The 19,816-nt window shown below is 40.4% G+C and overlaps 1 protein-coding gene across 3 annotated transcripts in view; it reads left to right on the forward strand.

Annotated features, from left to right (window-relative positions):
* The window catches only part of LOC117414972 (cGMP-dependent protein kinase 1), a 186,088-nt gene that overhangs the window by 161,171 nt on the left and 5,101 nt on the right, over nucleotides 1-19,816 (forward strand). For all 3 annotated transcript variants that reach the window (XM_034024849.2, XM_034024848.3, XM_034024850.2), the window contains one exon: nucleotides 1,391-1,465. In XM_034024849.2, coding sequence (XP_033880740.1) covers nucleotides 1,391-1,465 — 75 coding nt within the window. The remainder of the gene's footprint in view (nucleotides 1-1,390; nucleotides 1,466-19,816) is intronic.

Genomic DNA, 19,816 nt, shown 5'->3' on the forward strand with positions numbered 1-19,816 from the left:
ATAAGAATCTTTAAACAAGAGATTTGTGCATGCAAATGGAGAAAACTACTGTTTGCCTCCTTCCTTTTCTCTCAGTCAGCAACACCTCCACCTTCCACTCTCTTTTCTATCCTTTCCACCTCCTCCCTCTGCAGGGCCAGTCTTCTCCTCCTCCATCTGTGGAAGCACAACCAACATCATTAGTTAAAACCAGCATCGGTACCAACACCTTGCCTCAGGAACTCACCTCCAGGAGCTGGATTCAAACTGCCATCTTCAGGGAGAGGCGGCCATGGGATTAGCCCACTGCACCACCAGCTCCCACAGGAAAGCTCAGTTTCAGACAGAATATAAGGTAAATTAACTTTGAAAATAAATGACAAAATCAGCTAGTTTTGAATTAGCCCACTGTGCTGCCTCACTTCCATAGAACAACTTACTTTTTCATTGACTAGCAGGTAAATGAAACATGTCCGAAAATAAAGGCAGAAATCAGCAGGATTTGAACTCAGTTCCCCAATTATCATACTGCACCAAGAGTAAAGCTGGCTTACCTGCTGCGTGAAACACCTTATTAAATTTTGTGCGGTTGACCTGGAGATAAATTGTGATTCTCAACTTGGTTTCATTTGTGACTTAAACTGGATTCAAAGCCAAACCTTATAGGTCAAAAAGGGAAATTAAACAATACATTTGAAAATGAGGGATTAACACTTGTGCCACATGTGGGTCTTGAACCAATTATCCCTGAAATCAAGAGTCCAATGCTCTACTAAATGAACTAGCCAGAGAGCTGCTTAACACCCATGTGAAATGCCTACTAGTACTTGAATTAATTATTTGTACACTATGTAAGGGCAAATTGGATAATCTTTTCAACCCAAAAGACAAGTCATGAACCACAGCTCTGGTGTTTATTTATCAATGTATTTTTTTAACCTCTTAAGCAGAGAACACCAGTTGTGCTGTGCCTTTGTGTTGTTCTGGGTGTCATGGCAACCAGAGTTGGGCAGGGTCCTATGGGAGGGGCATCTTTTTTTGGATGAGAATTTTTTCCCCCTGCCAAAAAACTGTGTCCTTCCAATGCAATTATTTTTAGAAGAGAGCCCTGTCTGTGAGCGACACCCTTATAGATAGGTGGGTAATGAATACAGTGGAAGATACAAGTCATAACAATGCATCATGAAAAACAATCTACACTACAAAAATAGTGAGTTGAAAGTTGGTTCATTTATTTTATACATTAAAAAAATAGTGATTTAATACATTTTTACATTTTGTGACAAGCTATTTTTTTGTTTTTACTTCGTCTAAAAAAAGATATGTTGTACAAAGCCCTGAAGACAGCCCAGATAACAAAAGAAGGCACATGGAAGCTAATAGTCTAAATATTCATATTTATCTTTTTCAGCTCATTTAAACACTTGATCGGAGGGTTGGAAGATGTATCTAACAAAGCATATGAGGATGCAGAAGCTAAGGCAAAGTAAGTGTTTGCTTCTTACACTTTTTCTGTAATAGCAAGTAATAAACATGAAACAGGTAATCTCATATTGGGTAATAAATGCATGTCTGTATTGTTTGAAAGTCAGTACAAAAAGATTCTTAAAAGTCTAAAATCAAATACAAAAACATCACAGGTACTTTCTCTTTCCTGCGTCAGCACATCACATGTATCGGAATAATTTACTGGAGAATGAAGTTGCCTTGAACTCTTGATCTCCTGGATAATCCATAACACAAATTTGTGCTAAACTGAACTACATTAGAGATCCTTGTTCTTCATGCTCTGCTTGCCCATCTGAAGAGTGCAGCCATCACTGCATATCTGCCAATCATTCCCAAGGTGTCAGATCAATCGAGCAGTGTTAGTTTCTAACAGGATCTGTCATAGATGCATCACTGAAAAGCTCAACTGTCTTGTCAGAAAGAGGCACACTTGGCTTTCCTTGCATCAGAATTCTTTGGAGACATGTTTGCTTTGGCTTTTCCTCTTGACAGGCCAAATATTTCCCACTGCAGATTACTGCAAATAATTAGAGAACCTCTGAAAAGAATTACACAGCAGAGCATTTTTTCTTTTGGAATGACCTGTTAAACAAGATGATACATATTTAAAAAAATTAATAAAAGGAGAAATATTTCTGTAGCTAATACATCCAAATAGCTGTTACTCATATTAAAAAGGGGATGCTTGTAAGGAATTGGATCATATTATAAAGTTTTTGGATGTTATTTGATAATAGAAACAGTAATAATAATCTTAATCATAATATATGAGCGCCACAAGTAGAATCCCATCACTAATATGTTCGATAACATGACGATTGCTACCAGGTTTAGTCACAAGCATATAGTCAGTGTAACAGAATTTGTTCAGGGAATTTGCCTTACAGCTTAAGCCCATAGCTACTCCTGCTTGGAATGGGACCAGAACAGCTGTGAGCTTTCTATCTGAAAGGTCCAGGATATCAGCACTGAGCTCTTTGATATGTATATCTTTAAAAGAGCAGTGACAATCCCGAGAACCCAAGCTTAAGATACACTCAGTGTACACTTTAATGGTCTGAGTTCAGATCTTTTTAGCTCTTGTTGAAAGTTAATATATACATCTGCATAGTTTTTAGCTTGGATACCTAGTACAATGATACCTAATACCTAATCAACAGCATATAGTGATCAAAACCACTGAGAAAAAATCGTTCCTATACTAGCCATACCAAAATACTCAGCTTGTCAGAATCAAGCAATCCTAAGAATCATTGTGGGGCAAACTGACTACATGTAATACGGTACTGTATCAAGTGCAAGGACGTGTACAGCCAATAAAGTCAATACACATTCATTGAATACATACTGAGTACAGCACTGTTATTGTGTGATATGCATGTAGAGGGAGTGGGATTGCGGCGTGGCGCAGTGAGGCGGAGGAAAAGGGGAGGGGGGGGGGGGGAGATTTTGGAGTTTTGCATCTCCTCTTAATGAAAAACTGTGAGATTTGATTTGCATCGCAACAGAAAACAAGTAAGCCATAGATGCTTAAATGCAGTGATAGTTGTGACAGTAAAATACTGTACTGTAATGACATTTTAATTCAAAGGCCATTACACATAACACCGCATGGCAGTTAAACCCTCACGAGACGATCGCTTTGCAAGTATACTGTAGTCAAATAGGACACTGCAGACTTGAGTAAACATAATCGTGATCATATAACAAGTTGCTTATCCATGAGGACTTGTTTTGATGTATTGTCCTCAGTGATTGAGCACAGTTGATATTTGTATACTGTATTTAAACTGCTGATGCGCGGAGGCGCTTTTGCTAATTGTAATGTTGCCTGGCCAAGGGCAGTGTCAATGATCAGACTGGAGTCTTGATTTACAGGTTAAAACCGGTGTTGGTTTTATTTTTCTTACAGTGCAGTGGGGAAACAACCGCGAATAAAGCAACAAACAAAATAAAGCTAGCTCTCAGTTGGAGCACTAACTAAATAATACTTTGTGTGGTAACTGTCTGACGTCAGGATGGATATGCCGTTTACCAAACTAAACAAATTCAAGTCAAAACAGTTCATACGTTCCGCCCCGGAACTACACATATACTGTGACGTATTTGCACAGTATAGTACTGGAACAAACAGATATTTTACGCGCCCTTTGGTTTTAATTTCTTTCTCTTACTTCTGCTTCCGCAATGCACACGCACTTCCACTTCCTTACTCCGCTATACCCCCATAACAAAGCTATCGGCTAAGCCCTTTTTATGGAGGCGTCATTAACTTTAACAAGAAGTTAACCAATTGACCATTATCCTTAATTTGTTAAGGAAACGACTATGGATTTTCCGGAGGCGTGCATACATGCGGGAACTCATGACATCTAGTGGTCAATCCATTACACTGCAGGAAACAAAGCTTTATGCAATTAGTGTTGCCATGCTCAACCTTCATTAAGAATGCTTTACTCACAGCTTGGACAGTGCCAGTTCGCATCCAGGCTGTGCAAAGAGGCCGAACTTTGCTGGGAACCCCGAGGGGGTGTCACATTGGCTCTGACACTCCCGGGGTGGGGGATGGGAAACCGACAGGGACTGTTACTCCTCAACGCGCAACAGCGAACCCTACTGGCCAGACACCAAGCACATTGAGTGGATAAGAAGCAGGGCTGATCTCCATTCTCTGGGATCGATAGCCCACCCACCTCTGCTCTGGATTGCTTGACGTAAAAGTGAGTCTGGCTTTATGCTTGTGAGATTGGAGGATGCTCACATGTCCTCAGAACATCTGTGCTGTGTGGGGACTCGCTGCGGTAAGGAGAAAAAACAAAACATAAATGGACATTCCAAATTGGGGAAAATAATTAAAAATAGTAATTGTCCACTCTAAATATTAAAAAAATACAAATAAATAATAAATACTTTTTTTTAAAAGAATGATTTACTTACCCATATAACACATATATTTCCCAAACCATATTTCTTACAATATAATGGTTAAAGTATAATGAGCACATGCTTGAGGGAATCATTGCAGTGCTGCTATTGCATGTGTACAGTTGCTAATGATGTGCGTCTACATTTAAAATAAACACATTAGACAAATAAACATATATAGCTATCAAAAAAGTAATTGATGGACTGTGCATTATTTTAATGGGAACCTTTCCAGGGTTTTCCCATTTTTAAAACTTGTACTAACATGTTTATTGCTGCTGAGTTTGTGAATATTTGTATCCTTTGTTTCAAAAGCATCACAAGCCAATGTTGGACAACATCCGTGAGACTTAAAGTCCCAGTTCAAAATGTGGGTTCAATTATAAAACCAGTTCCAAAATCTGTAGAAAAAATAAATAAATAAATAAATAAATAAATACATAAATAATAATAATAATACATTACTGCTGGGTTTGCTAGTAATCACGGTAAAGAAAACTTGTTTTTTGTGAATTTATATCTCTGTAGTCACAGCCATCAGTGTGTGTGAGCAGAATGCCGGGTCACTGCCTGTGGCTGTATCTGTTGTCACTGACACAGTGAATTACATATCAGTCTGACCCAACCCTGACCTTGGCCTTGGAACTGTCACCATCACAGTCGATAGTACGCTAGAGCACCAAAGCCTCTAATTGCATGCAAAAGTGCATTGAATTCCATCGACATGTTCGTGGGATATCCAGTTAGACAAAGAAGGGGAAGGAGAGGGTGGACAGTAACAGAATGCACCCCACCTGACAGGGTAGTGTTAAAAAGAAATGTAAATACAGATCAGTCAAAATTGAAATGCCCCTTTAAATTGTCACACTGCTACGTTGTTATAGAAATCGAACATAAAACTTGAGGGAAAAGGTTTTATAAGGATAGCTGGAGCCATCTGTTTGTGAGTGTATTCTGAATCGCATCAGTTGAACTCGTCCTTGGGTAATTCACGTTGCTGTACAATGTGCCTCTCCAGGGACCTGTACCACAGAGCCTGTTACCGGTTACACCGGAGGGTTTCAAGTGGCATCCTTTCTGTTAATGGAGAGGTAGGATATGGACAGACAATATTTAGAACAGCAAATATAAATGTTTTTTTTTTGTGGATTTCAAGATTGTATTACATTTTTTGCTGAAACTTTTTCATAGATCACAAAATAAAATCCAACTTGTTAAACGATCAGCTGCACATCCCTGACTAATTAGTCAGACCACATCGACTGCAGCGCTAAATGGGAGATTATTATTTGTTTATTTAGCAGATGCCTTTATCCAAGGTGACTTACAGAGACTAGGGTGTGTGAACTATGCATCAGCTGCAGAGTCACTTACAACTACGTCTCACCTGAAAGACAGCACAAGGAGGTTCAGTGACTTACTCAGGGTCACACAATGAATCAGTGGCTGAGGTGGGATTTGAACCGAGGACCACCTGGTTACAAGCCCTTTTCTTTAACCACTGGACCACACAGCCTCATATCCTAGATCCATGAAAGCTTAGTATTGATTTGCTGCTCTCACTTTTAAAACCTAAATGCCCTTCGTGGCAGATAGCAGATGTGATGCCCCAGGCTCTATTTGTTTCTTTTTAACGTGTCTATCGGTTTAGTGGTAAATCGGCAAATTTGGATAACACCATTTATATTATGAAGGTAACGGACCTGTAATATATTTTTTATACTTATACAAGTGTGCCCTCTGGTGGTGATTTTTTACTTTTTCTTCTGGTTGTCTGAGACTGTGCCACAACCAAACGTTTATTAATCATTTGGTGTTCATAAAACAGCAAATCATTTCAACATGTACACTTGCTATCTGACTAATTAAAAGAAAGGGAACACACACATGTAAATGTACAAAATTACTGCTTACTGTATAGTTCACATGGGCTAGTAAAGCTATGCAGAAAGAGTTATTCTTAACATACAATTATTTGAAAAAACACTTGGGATACAGATATCTTTTAATCACTGCCAATGTGGTAGTCTAATTTGCATCTAGTTCAGTGCTCTCTGTGCTTTGTAGTAGCACCATCAGGCAGCTTTGCTCTGTAGAGGTAAAAATAAGATAAGCTGTCTAATGCACTCGATCAAGTTATATAACTATGTAAATTCTACATGTCATGGAAAAGGCTGTCCGTTTCTGATCCTTTCTTATAAAGAGTGATTCAGCTCTTTCTTGCAGAGACACTGTTGCCATGACAAACACCCACTGATGCAAACAATTCAGTCTTTTGCATCCACACTGGAGGCTAGAGAGCCATCAAGTGTGTATGTGCTTTCCTGAGGAGATACTCTACTAGCCGCCTTTAATTTGGTGTAGACTACATAGCATTACAGTCTTCTGCAAGGGTTTGAAGTGTAATGCAAAAATAATGGAAACAGCAAAAGAAAACCATCTGTTATGCAATCATTGTTTTGGATAGTTTATTCAGAAAGAGAAGCTGTTGCTGCTTAATTATGTATTTTCTTTATATAATACCAGTTAAAAAAAAAAAAAAAAACTTACCTAAATTATATATTAGTGGGTGGAACTTAACGGCACAAATCTCTGTTTAAAAATCAGCACTTTCTTTTTTAACATGTATTATGGTGCTTTAGAAAAAGTGCTACAAGCTATATTTATATTTGATTATAATCCAAATGTAATAAAAATGAAAGCCAGTCGGTTTAGATAATAGTTTTTTTTTTTTTTTTAAGATTATCAGGTTAAAGAAGACTTCAAAGCATACTCTGTGTATTGTGTTTCTTAGTACTTTTATTACATTATTATTATTTTGAACATTTATATTTTGATTAGAAAATGGCACGCTTGTTCTACATTCCAGAAATGCTTTCTATCTTTTAACTAAAAAAGTAAAACAAGCATTTTCATATTTTGATGTTTAGTTATATAATGTTTAGTTATATAATGTTGAGTGTTTCCCCCACAATGTGTAGTATTTGCCTTTATAACAGTGGACTGTCTGTGTTTAACAAAGCGTCATGTTACTGTAACTCCAGTCATAAGCTCGGATAGGCTTCAAATGGTTTTATGAAGTGTAGCAGTTTGCACTTTGATTGTTTAGTTGTAGTTATAGAAGCTGCCACAAAATGGTGTGTTTGTATGTGTCCTGTAAAATTGTTTTAAAAAGTGGTGTTACTGCACATAAGCAAATACACCGACTATAACTGCTCGAGCAAATGCAGGATTGTAAATGATTAATTTGGCTGGGACACTGCCACAGTATGTTTCAACCATACCAGTCATTGCTTGATGACAGGCTGCTGTTGCTAGTCAACGGTTTGTTTATCCAAACTGTACTTTGTTGGGTTTGTTTATCCAAAGTTTTGTGTTTCTGACTTCATTAACAAAGTAGTAAAAAAAAAGATACATTTACGCCATTTTAATGCTAATTATCAGCCATCTTAATATTTCAAACAAAGAAACAAAGTAACTGGTTAGCCATTCAGACCACCAGACCGTGGCTTCAGCTTGCAACAGATTTGTTGAATTCTGTTTTCATGTGGTAAACAATAATGTCACATGACTGCAGTGTGTTTGGATGGCACCCTGCAACTGGCTGAAGGGATCTCTACTCATGTACAGTAGGCACTGGTCTGGTTTAATATCCCAAATGCTTTATAAGGAGTTGTATTTCTTTATTTATTTTTTTAATGGGGGAAACCTGTGGTGGTCCTGGCAGAGAGGGTACCCCCACTCCAGGTATGCTAACAATTGACTGCTGGGCTGTTGCAGTGTCTGAGGGAGATGATCTGATATAAGTCTCTACTGCTGATGAAGACCAATACCCCAGGTTCTTGATGAGGTGCTGGTTCACTCCTGTGCTTGCTGCTGAAGTAGCTGCTCCTATCCGGAAGGAGTGCGGTGTATAGAACTGAGGCGGCAGGGCGGCTCTTGAAGTGAGAGCCGATAGATGGGAGCAGAACCAATGTCTTGTAATAATTGTCCTGGATATGTCCGTGAATAGCGGGTCTGTTTGGAGAGCATAGTTCCTGGTGGTGGGGTATTTGGATATGGATGAAAACGGGCACTAGGGAGAGTCGATTTTTGCTAGTTGGATGGACTGCCCTTGCTGCAGTTGATCGGTCTTAGAAACTCTGAGATGTAAGATGAAGTGGCTGGTGGGAACCATAGACAGGTCGGAGTGGCGTAGACCCAGGGTTGGAAAGCTGTTTTTTGATGGTACTGTAAACTCTGCACATCTCATGAATCCGAAGAAAGCTATGAGACAAGGTTTCCATGATGAAGTCGTCGGCTGGATTGAAACAGCTATATCGCAATGTATTGATGAGTTAAAAAAAAAAGTCTCTGGTTATTGGCTGTCTGGTTGGGGAGGCTGAAGGCAAGCTTTTTTCAATCTCTTGAACAGTTAGGCGGATAGCTGGAATTGATAGCAGAGGAGGGGATGGTATAATAATAATAATATATTTATTTTTATACAGCGCGTTTCATAGTGGACCACCATCACAAAGCGCTTTACAGAGGTAGACAGTGAACTGTGCATTATATGCAGAGTCACTTACAATAGGACATTGATTTAACATCTCATCCGCAGGATGGAGCACAAGGAGGTTAAGTGACTTGCTCAGGGTCACACAGTGAGTCAGTCAGTGGCAGAGGTGGGATTTAAACCGGTGACCTTCTGGTTACAAGCCCTGGACTTTAACCACTGGACCACACTGCCTCCTAAGATAGAACTGAGACGCTATTCATACTGAATGCCAGAGATATAAGACTGGATAGATGATGGTGCCAGTTTGAGAATGTCTCGGAGATAAACAATAAATACCAGCAGGAAAACGTGATTGAATGTATATGGTGAAGTCTGATTCTGGGCACAGAAGATGGAGAAGGCAGTCCATGCAGAGGCGTAGGTAGCTCAGGTGGATGCAGCCATCGCTGCAGCCATGTATTGGTAAGCTGACTGGAGCAAGTTGGATAATGTTGAGTTGCTCACAACGTCAGATGGCTGAAGGTAGGGACTTGCAGAGGTATAGGGTCTGCTGCTGGGACCAGGTTGTGAAACTTGCAGATCTGTAGCTGAAGTCAGGTTGAAAGCCAGTGCTGATTCTGCTGTGACGGTAGATGGGGCAGGAGTGTTGGTTGAGGGTAGGAGAGAGTTTAATCGGGCTTGCGTGGTGTCCAAACGAGTGTTGATTGCTGCAATGCTGTCTGCAAATGGCTGCATAAATTCTTTAATTTCTTTAAATATCTATTGATGAGTGATGGAAGGGACTGCAGCGCTGAATGGAGTTGGTGTCTCAGTTTGCAGGTTGAAATCAGAATCGGATGCTTTGCTCTGTTGATACCTTGAAATCCTGCTATGTAAAGCTCTGCTGGAAGGTGCTGCTAATTCTAAATCCACTGCTGGGCCTGGTTTAGATACAGAGGGCTTGCTTAAAACATCCAGTGCCAGTATGATTCCTAGAAATTGCAGAGGCAAAGTATTTGAGAACGGTAAAAATGGCAAACAAAGAGAGGTAGGTGATGGCTCTTAAAGATACTAAACAGGTGAAGACGAACAGCTGGAATGGAGGGTAGTGTTGAAGGAACGGATATCACATAATATGTTGGTTTCCAGGTAAGTAGACTTTGATAGTGAAAGAGTCCTTGGAATGAACAATAAAAAGCAAGAATCCAGTCTTGATTGAAAGGGGTTGAGGAAATCCATTTTAGTTCAGAAATTGAGAAAAGTACTCCAGTCGGTGGTGTAGGATGATCTAGTTGAAGGGTGAGAGTGTATGCCATGTATCCTGGACTGAATCCAGGAGATTACTAAGGAGAGATTTAGTTGAATAAATGATTTGATTGCGAAGCTTCCAGAGGCATTGGATGAGTTGCAGACTTTATGATGGAATCTGGATATCTGTATCTGAGCTAACACACCGGCCATGTTGTTATGAGTACCGGGAAAGTGGTGTCTTGTATAAAAAGGATTGGAAACTGAAATCCATATTAGACAACAGAGAAGTTGCATGACCATTGACAAAGAGACCAGTCAAGAGGGCTGAAGAGAGATAAATTATACAAATTTTGGGGCAGATTTAGGCACTTTGAAAGTGTGCAGTGGATCGTATCCCTGCAGACGTTTGCTCCAAGGTTGCTGCAAGATGTAGATGCAAAACCTGTTTAACTGATCAGGAACAGTCTATGAATGCATTATCCATTGTGAAGTAAGAGGCTGCTTTCAATTATATTAGTAGTTCTTCAATGTCTGCTTGCAGCTCCACACATTATTATTATTATTATTATTATTATTTATTTCTTAGCAGACGCCCTTATCCAGGGCGACTTACAATCGCAAGCAAATACAAATACATTCAAGTGTTACAATACAAGTCATACAATAAGAGCAAGAAATACAATAATTTTTTCAAGTGTGACAAACCACAATTCAATAATACAGCAGATAATAGTGAAAGTTACATCAGGATATGATTAAATAGTGATAGTTACAACAGGATATGATTAAGTACAAAATACTACAGGTTAAGCACTTGGCAGATTACAATATTCTGAAGTACAGGATTAAATGCAGTAAAATAGGGGGCAGATAAGAGCAAAATAAAGCATATTTAAATGAAGGGTGATAGTGTCCCAGGATACAACAGAGGAGTTCTACAGGTGCTGTTTGAAGAGGTGAGTCTTAAGGAGGCGCCGGAATGTGGTCAGGGACTGGGCAGTCCTGACATCTGTAGGAAGGTCGTTCCACCACTGCGGAGCAAGGGTGGAGAAGGAGCGGGCTCGGGAGGCAGGGGAGCGTAGCGGAGGTAGAGCCAGTCTTCTAGTGCAGGCGGAGCGGAGAGGTCGAGTGGGGGTGTAGGGAGAGATGAGGGTCTGGAGGTAGCTGGGTGCAGTCTGGTCAAGGCATCTGTAGGCTAGTACAAGAGTCTTGAACTGGATGCGAGCGGTGATCGGGAGCCAGTGGAGCGAGCGGAGTAGTGGAGTAGCGTGGGCGAAGCGAGGTAGAGAGAACACCAGGCGAGCAGCAGAGTTCTGGATGAGCTGGAGCGGACGGGTGGCGGACGCAGGGAGGCCAGCCAGGAGGGAGTTGCAGTAGTCTAGGCGGGAGAGCACCAGGGCCTGGACCAGGAGCTGGGTAGCATAGTTGGTGAGGAAGGGTCGGATTCTTCGGATGTTGCTCAGGAAGAATCGGCAAGTGCGTGCCAGAGTGGAGATGTGCTGGGAATAAGAGAGGCAGGGGTCCAGGGTGACTCCAAGGTTCTTAGCGGAGGAAGAGGGAGAGAGTGTGGTAGATTCCAGAGGAACAGAGATAGAGAGATCAGAGGAGGGGGAGGAGGAGGGAAAGAAAAGGAGGTCAGATTTAGAGAGGTTGAGTTTGAGGTGATGTGAGTGCATCCAGGAGGAAATAGCAGACAGACAGGTAGAGATACGGGAGGAGATGGTGGAGTCAGAGGTGGGGAAGGAGAGGAAAATCTGAGCATCATCAGCATAGAAATGGTATGAGAAACCATAGGATGCGATGAGGGGTCCCAGGGAGCGGGTGTAGAGAGAGAACAGGAGAGGACCCAAGACTGACCCTTGGGGGACTCCAGTTAAGAGAGGGTGAGGTGTGGAGGTTGCTCCACGCCAGGTTACCTGGTAAGTGCGGTTGGAGAGGTAGGAGGAGAACCAGGCCAGAGCAATGCCAGAGATCCCCAGGTCAGCAAGAGATGATAGTAGAATAGAGTGATCAACAGTGTCAAAGGCAGCAGAGAGGTCGAGGAGAATTAGGACAGAGGAGAGAGAGGCAGCTCGGGCACACTTAAGTGAGTTGGTGACAGACAGGAGGGCGGTTTCAGTGGAGTGAGCAGAGCGGAAGCCAGATTGGAGAGGGTCAAGCAGAGAGTGGTTGGACAGGAAAGCAGAGAGCTGGCGGTGTACAGTCCGCTCGAGGGTTTTGGAGAGGAAGGGTAGGAGGGAGACAGGACGGTAGCTCTGGAGGGAGGTGGGGTCGAGGGTAGGTTTTTTGAGGAGGGGAGTGATAGAGGCTTTTTTGAAGGCAGAGGGAAAGATACCAGAAAGTAGAGAGGTGTTGAGGAGGGAGGAGATGAAGGGGAGTAGAGTAGGAGCAGCAGCTTGAAAGAGGTGAGTGGGGAGGGGGTCCAAGGCACACGTGGTGGGTTTGTGACCCTGGAGCAGGGAGGAGAGGTCAGAGTCTGAGAGGGGCAAGAATTATTAGCCTTTTAAAGTAAACATTTCAAACCAAGCCCCAGGTAATAATTTTTTGATTATACAAGGATATAGTTACTGTAGCTTAAACACACACTTTGTGGTGTCATACTACCCTCTAGTGGTTATGATTAAACATGCATGAGTCCACTTCATGAAAGCAAGAGGGTAAACTACAAGAATGTGTTGTAAAACACAAAACCAAGACAATGTCGCCACGAGTAACTTTTTTTTTCCCTCACAAAACAAGCTGGGGATCCCGAGATGAATGAGAATTGAATCAAATTAATGTCCTACCCATTATGATTTTGTGTCTCAGTTACTGAAAGAAAGTAGCAATTGATCGCTGCAGCTGGGAGATTGTATGGAAATAGTGCAACATGATGATTGAGAGATCTACTGCCGATATGGCCGTGAAGAGACGAGACTGTATTGGCGTCTGCAATGGCAAGAAAGTAAACAGCATTGGTAATGCTGATAATGAGTGATTCCAAGCGATTGTGCACCGAAGGGCATCGTTGAGACCTGAATTAAAGCTTACTGTCTTTAGATATTATAAAAGGGGAGAAAGATAATCTGTGCTACTGGATCTTGTAACACAGACTGAGAGTAAAATGTCAGCGGCTTGAACCAGCTGGGGGAGAGGCACTGCTGCTGCTTGAGTACTGGATTGCAACAGAAAAGAAAATACCTTTTATGAACAGAGCTTTCAGGATTCTGTGAACGTGTCAATCTTTACAAAGACGTGCTGGAAATGCACGCCAAGGAAGATTTCTCTAGCTGTCAGAATACTAGATACAGTTGCTGCATGATCGAGTACTGTACCGCTGCGGCTGATATGGAAGGTTGGCGTTGTGCGGAGTTGAAGAGTCGCTATGTTGGCAGGATAAAACAGGATACAGGATACCGGCGGATTTCTTTAGCCATTTCATCTGCTGGATTTGGATAGAGGGGATGCCATCATCAGAGATGTGCTGATTCTACATAATCAATTTAGATGTGGGGTCTGTAGTGATACATGAATCGAAAAACGCAAGACCAACGAAAACAAATGCAAGACATTAGAATAGTTCTTATATAGGTGAATATAGAGTGACAGATAAGATAGCCAAAGAGAAGCTCCCGCTCTGCCCTCCTGGGACTGACGAATCGGCGGGGCGCAGCTCTGGAGCCAGGCTTTAAGACAGAGCTTGGGAGCCGAGGCAGAACCCCGCTACGCGTGGCCGCTTTCATCTGGACTAACGGGAGCACTGGATTGAGGTAGGAAATGGAGATCGTAGTGAGAGACAGCGTTGGAGGACAACACAGCTACAGCGTTGGAGGACAACACAAGCTACAGCGTTGGAGGACAACACAGCTCTGGGCAGCTTACAGGGAAGCCCGCAGGCACCCAGACAGTCTACAGGGGTTGCTGGTGCGTGGTTAGCTGAGTACACACCTAAGCCCTCCCCCCGGGCAGCGCTCGGCCAATTGTGCGCCGCCCCGTCGGAGCTCCTGTCCACGGTCGGCAGTGGAATAGCCTGGACTTGAACCGGCGACATCCAGGCTATACGGCACATCCTGCACTCCACGCGGAGCGCCTTTACTGGATGCGCCAGTAGGGAGCCCCTAAGTTAAGCCTTTATTATGCAGAAATATGATGAATGTTACTTATCAGACAAATTACTTTTGGTGGAGTGATCACAAGTATTTATTTAATATATGCCTATAATGTGGTAGGTAACATTGTAAAAAAAAAAAATTGAAATCTCTCAACCCTAACTCTCCTGCTAGAGATTAATATAAGAGCTCAATCCTGCTGTACTTTGGAAAGGTCACAGAAGCCAGCCTGACAGCAGTCTGAATGTGTCTGCAAACACAGATGGGTAGGCAAAGCAATTCATCACCCATTCCTGTGAAGATTATAGGCATTGAATACATATTTCAAACCATGTTGTTCGCAATTTGTTGTAGCTGTGTATGGTACATCAACCCATTTCTCAGACACGTGGATTAAGCATGAGGCTGCTATTGGTTTCATTTCTGTTGTAACGTTACGTGTCTGCTTTCTTAATTAGCTTCATTGAGGCATTACTAGGACTCCATTGGCTACCGTTCATGTGCAGTCAGCGGTTTCTGGTAGACTGGGACATGGCCGAATGCCAATCTGTATATATGAGAGGGCCTACTTAGTAACAGGTGTTTTATGTTTCCGAACACATGTGGATTTTCTTCGAAACATTAAGCACAATAGCTATATCCAGCAACAGTGGAAGCCTCTTGTACAGTGGTGACCTTGATGCACAGTATTGTCAATATTATATTCTGTATTCAAGGAAGAGTTTAAATCATCACGGACATCACTTGGGATCAAAATGTTTCTGCTGGGGTCATGACTAAAGAACTTGTCTGTATGGCAAGGAGTTTGTAGTCATACATAGCAACAATCAGAACTGTTAATAAGCATACCCTGTGGGTAAAGGGACCAGGCTGGAGGGATTTTGTGCTTGTAAATCCACCACAAGCACAATGTGAAAAGTAATGTTTATTTTTACTTCTTTCTAGCTATATCACTGAGACTCTTCTGTGCCACCTTGTGGTTGAGAAGTATAGCTTCTACTTTATACCTACTTGCCTGTACTACCACATGACTAATTACAGTAGGCTGACGCAAATAATGTGTAAAACTTAAAGTGGTTTAAACAAATGCATCTATTTTGGCCCTGTCTGAATCAAAACAACTTTGGGCTTGACTCTAGGCTCCCTAAGCTAAATCTGGTAATAAAGATCCCATGACACCATTGTTCATATTAGGAAATTGTTGTGTTGATGTTATTCCTGCTTCCTTTCTTTACATTTTGAGCTGCGTAGACAGGTTAGAGTAATTGAATAACATGGGGATCATAAAGCACTGCCCTGACAGTATTGACTAGACTGGAATGCCCTTATCAGTACACCAACACTTTGAATTTGGTCCAACGAGTAGCACCATCAATTATCATTCCTGCTGTTGAAAAACAGAACATTATATTTAAGCAAACAGGGGTTGTTTTTCGTACGTCATTCAACAACAGCTTATAAGTGGTTACAAAAATATCGAATGTATTCTGTTTTAATAATGATTTGGCAGATATTAGTATAATAATAATAATAATAATAATACTACATTTTAAAGTACTAGATACTGCAAGTAGAGTAGGAGAAAATACAATATGACATGGTAAACTGGAAATAATGCCTATGGCACTACACAGCATGTACCGGTGATCTCAGGTCATGGGGAAATAATTGCATCATACTACTGTTTTGTGTGGAAACATGAGACAGTTTTTTTTTTTTTATGTTTTCTTTTTTTCTTGTTTTAACTTTTGCAAATAATTCAGTGTTTAATAAAGGCAAGACTTAAATAAATAGTGTACATTTGTGCTGCTGGAGCTTCCTTCTGTTTAAGGTTAGTTTTAGTCTCTTTATAATCCTTGTATCAAGCAAAGACCACAAAGGTACCAAATTGTGGTGTGGTTTTGTACTGTGGACTAAGCAATTAAAACTGAAGACAGTGTGGGGTTAGGTAGCAATGCCAACTGCTGGAGGGTGACAGATGTATATGACAGTTATATGATAGCTACATGTGACACTTTCCATAACACGTTTAGCTTTTAGTGTGCCATGTTTATTATAAAGATACCACTATATTTGAAGACATATACAACAGATAGTTAATTTAGTATCATCATTCCAATAAGTCATCTTTAAATATACTGGGTTGAAAATATATGTATAGAAATATCATTTTCAGGTAAATCTATAAAACATATTTTGGCCTGCATTAAACAATTGACCATTTACTGTATATAGATACTGTATGTCGATATAGAGAGGATTAGTACCGCATTCTAATGTGTTGAAATAGGATTGTGCAGTGTAATAGAAAGTCACTGTGTTTGACAGGACCTGTCACTGGCTTGTAAATGACACTATAGATATGATAAATGACCCTGTTTACTCATTTCTTTTGGCCACTTAAGGTATCGAGCTGAACACAGGAAGCTATGGGGTGACATTTCAGATGTACTGTACATTGGTAACTATAGAGATGGGGGGGGGGGGGGGGGGGTAACAACAGAATATGTCTAGTGCAAACTAATGTAATGTTGCAGTGCAAACTTCATCTGATTATTAAATTGTACCTTTGTAATGTTGCATAATAATTCTATGTGCAGTTCATGGAACTGTGACGTTACAATGTAATGCATTTTATCTTAAGTTTAAGAAACAGGCTTGTAACCAGAAGGTCCCCGGTTCAAATCCCAGCTCAGCCACTGACTCATTGTGTGACCCTGAGCAAGTCACTTAACCTCCTTGTGCTCCATCTTTCGGGTGAGACGTTGTTGTGACTCTGCAACTGATGCGTAATTCACACACCCTAGTCTCGTATCTTGTAAAGCGCTTTGTGATGGTGGTCCACTATGAAAGGCGCTATATAAAAATAAAGATTATTATTATTATCTGAAGGAGCTACTTTTATTTAGGACATGGAATTTTACAAAAATCAGACAAAATGTAAAAAATTATATATATATATATATATATATATATATATACATATATATATATATATATATATATTTAATTGGTATACCTCTTAAATGGTATCTAATTAACCATGTGAAAAAGCAAAAAAAAACTTTTAAAAAAAAAAGTAATATTTGAAACTAATATTTGCAAGTTTTTTGTGGGACTAGAGTAACCTCTGCATGTAATTAAGCTAACTCTTTGCTACTGAAAGCCCTAGATTGATCTGCTAAGATGAATCCAAATAAGACGATATGCTGTGCACGATGTGCTGCCAGCCTCTAGCGATTCTTTGTTAGCAGTGAGGTTTTGTCCTGCTGTGTTGGTAGCCACTATATTGCCTGATTAGTAGTAACTGAGGTCTTATTTTGGGTTTCTGGGGCTGATGCACAACTAAAATGACATCTTGCTTTTGCCAATGCAGAGTGATGCAGCTCACAGTGGGTATTTCACATCAGTCTGGAGGCTATTTTAAATTGAGTATGCCCTTTGGTTGAGCCCAGTCATGCCATACTCATACAGCACGGGTATGACCGAGATAACATGCCGCACATGCCTTATACCCCCTATTAGCAATGTTCCATAAGACCTTGCACGTCTTATTTATAGTTACATTAAAATACTTTTTACAGTCTAAATATCCAGTCCATTTACTAAGTTGGACTAAACATATCAGCAGATTACCTATAAAGGTATTGCACTGCATTGTTGTTCTGATTTATACATACAGACTACACAGTATCTATTCCACTGAAGAACATTATCAAAAACAGCCTTCAGTATATTTTTCAGATTCTAAATTATTTTATAAACTGCCAAAATAATAAATATTACAAGCAATGGGGCTAATTATACAGTCAACTCTCATTAATACAAATTTTAAGGGAACAAAAATAAAACAATAATCTCATCAGTAATTCTTATTATCTGCTGCCTAAGCCAAATGCATACTGTTTTTATTAGTTACAGTAACACTGAAATCCAATTTAAATTACAGTGCAATGAAAAGTATTATACATTTAAAACTACTTTGCATTTTATAGAACATACGGTTGTAAGTGAACTTTTAAAAAGTATACATCGCTAATGAACTGCACTTGAAACCTGCATGTCAGAACAGCTGTGCTTATTTCTCAGCGTTGTGTCTCATGCAGTCACATTCTGATCACAGGCATTTTTAAACCTCAAAGGCAAGACATTCTCAACGTTAGGGTACTGAGCAAATCTGAAACGCTGACGACTTGCATCAACAGTTTGCCGTTTATAGGCCTGCATTATTGTATCCCATTTTTTCAGAATAGTTGACAAAGTGTTTGCAGAAATGTTTTGATCCACCACTTTCAACACCTCCACTTTTGTCTGCAAGGATGCACGTTTTTTGCACGGGTCACTCGTTTCAATCTTTCATGGAAACAGCATTGATGAGCACCATGGTGACTCAAAAAGCATCATAGGATCAGAAGTCCCAAAGAGCACTAAAACACAGTACAGAGGCGGTGATCTGGATGCAAGTTAATGCATTTCCCAATATCCTTTACACTCAGCTGTTGGAACTAGGACAATTCGTTTTATTCAAATCTTTCTTCCGGGGGTGCTCCAAAATAATTATCTAAATTAACAATAAATTGCTGAATTCGTAGTATCAGGAAGTTAGTTTAATCCGAGTTTGTTTTAATGAGAATTGACTGTATATACCAATTATTTTCTGTTGTAAAAGAACAGTTAAGAAATGCAAAGCAGTATATAAAATATAGTATTTGCACATAAAAATAAATCAATGCCAAAACCACCTCTGCAGAAAATACTTAAGGCATACTCGTATAGTTAGGAAAATTACATTCTTTCCATAACATGATACCTACAGTAGTTCTGTCAGTGGAGTTCCCACATATCAGGTGATGTGCTGCAGAAGGGTGAAGGTGAATGACTGGGACATCCACGTGCTTTGAATTCTTTTTTTAGGCTGGTGGTGGAGTCTGTAGCCAAACTAAGCTAGTGAAGGTCCAATAAGTGATTAGTTTTAAACTTGTAGTTCCGTGGAACTGGGTCTTGTTTTGGCAGTGGAACTGCTACATGTGTGAGGACTGCTTGCATTTACCAGCCAGTGTCTCTTAGTGCCAGTTTACAGTGTGAGCATATTTGAGAATTTACAAAGACATAGATCAGAGTTTGAAGCACAAGATATTAAATAAGTGTTAGGCTAAACAAGGAGCTGTTCTGTGTTTGAGTGTGTACAGCGTGTGGAGGATCATTGTTCAAGAAGCAGTATTCTGGTGCCAGATTGATCTTTTTGAAGTGTCTGTAGGCTGTTTCAGTTACTGGTTTCTGTTCAGCGATTTAATGGCTTTTGACACTTACCATCTTCTTAGTTCTGCACCAAAAATGATGTGCTGAAGGAGCTACTTTTTTGTAGCACAAAGGAACAAAAATCTAAAAATCAGACAAGATGTAAAAAATAATAATAATAATCTTAAATGGTATCCAAATAACCACTTGGAAAAGCAAAAAAACAAACAAACTGTGAAACAAATATATTTATTTTCAAGTTTTTTGTGGGACCAAAGCGAAGCAAATGCCAGAATTGCATCCAGACCCCCTGAAGAGGGAGCCGAAGCAGATGAAGAGTATAGCAGCA

Source organism: Acipenser ruthenus, chromosome 7 (assembly GCF_902713425.1).
Source record: "Acipenser ruthenus chromosome 7, fAciRut3.2 maternal haplotype, whole genome shotgun sequence".
Classification (NCBI taxonomy): Eukaryota; Metazoa; Chordata; class Actinopteri; order Acipenseriformes; family Acipenseridae; genus Acipenser; species Acipenser ruthenus.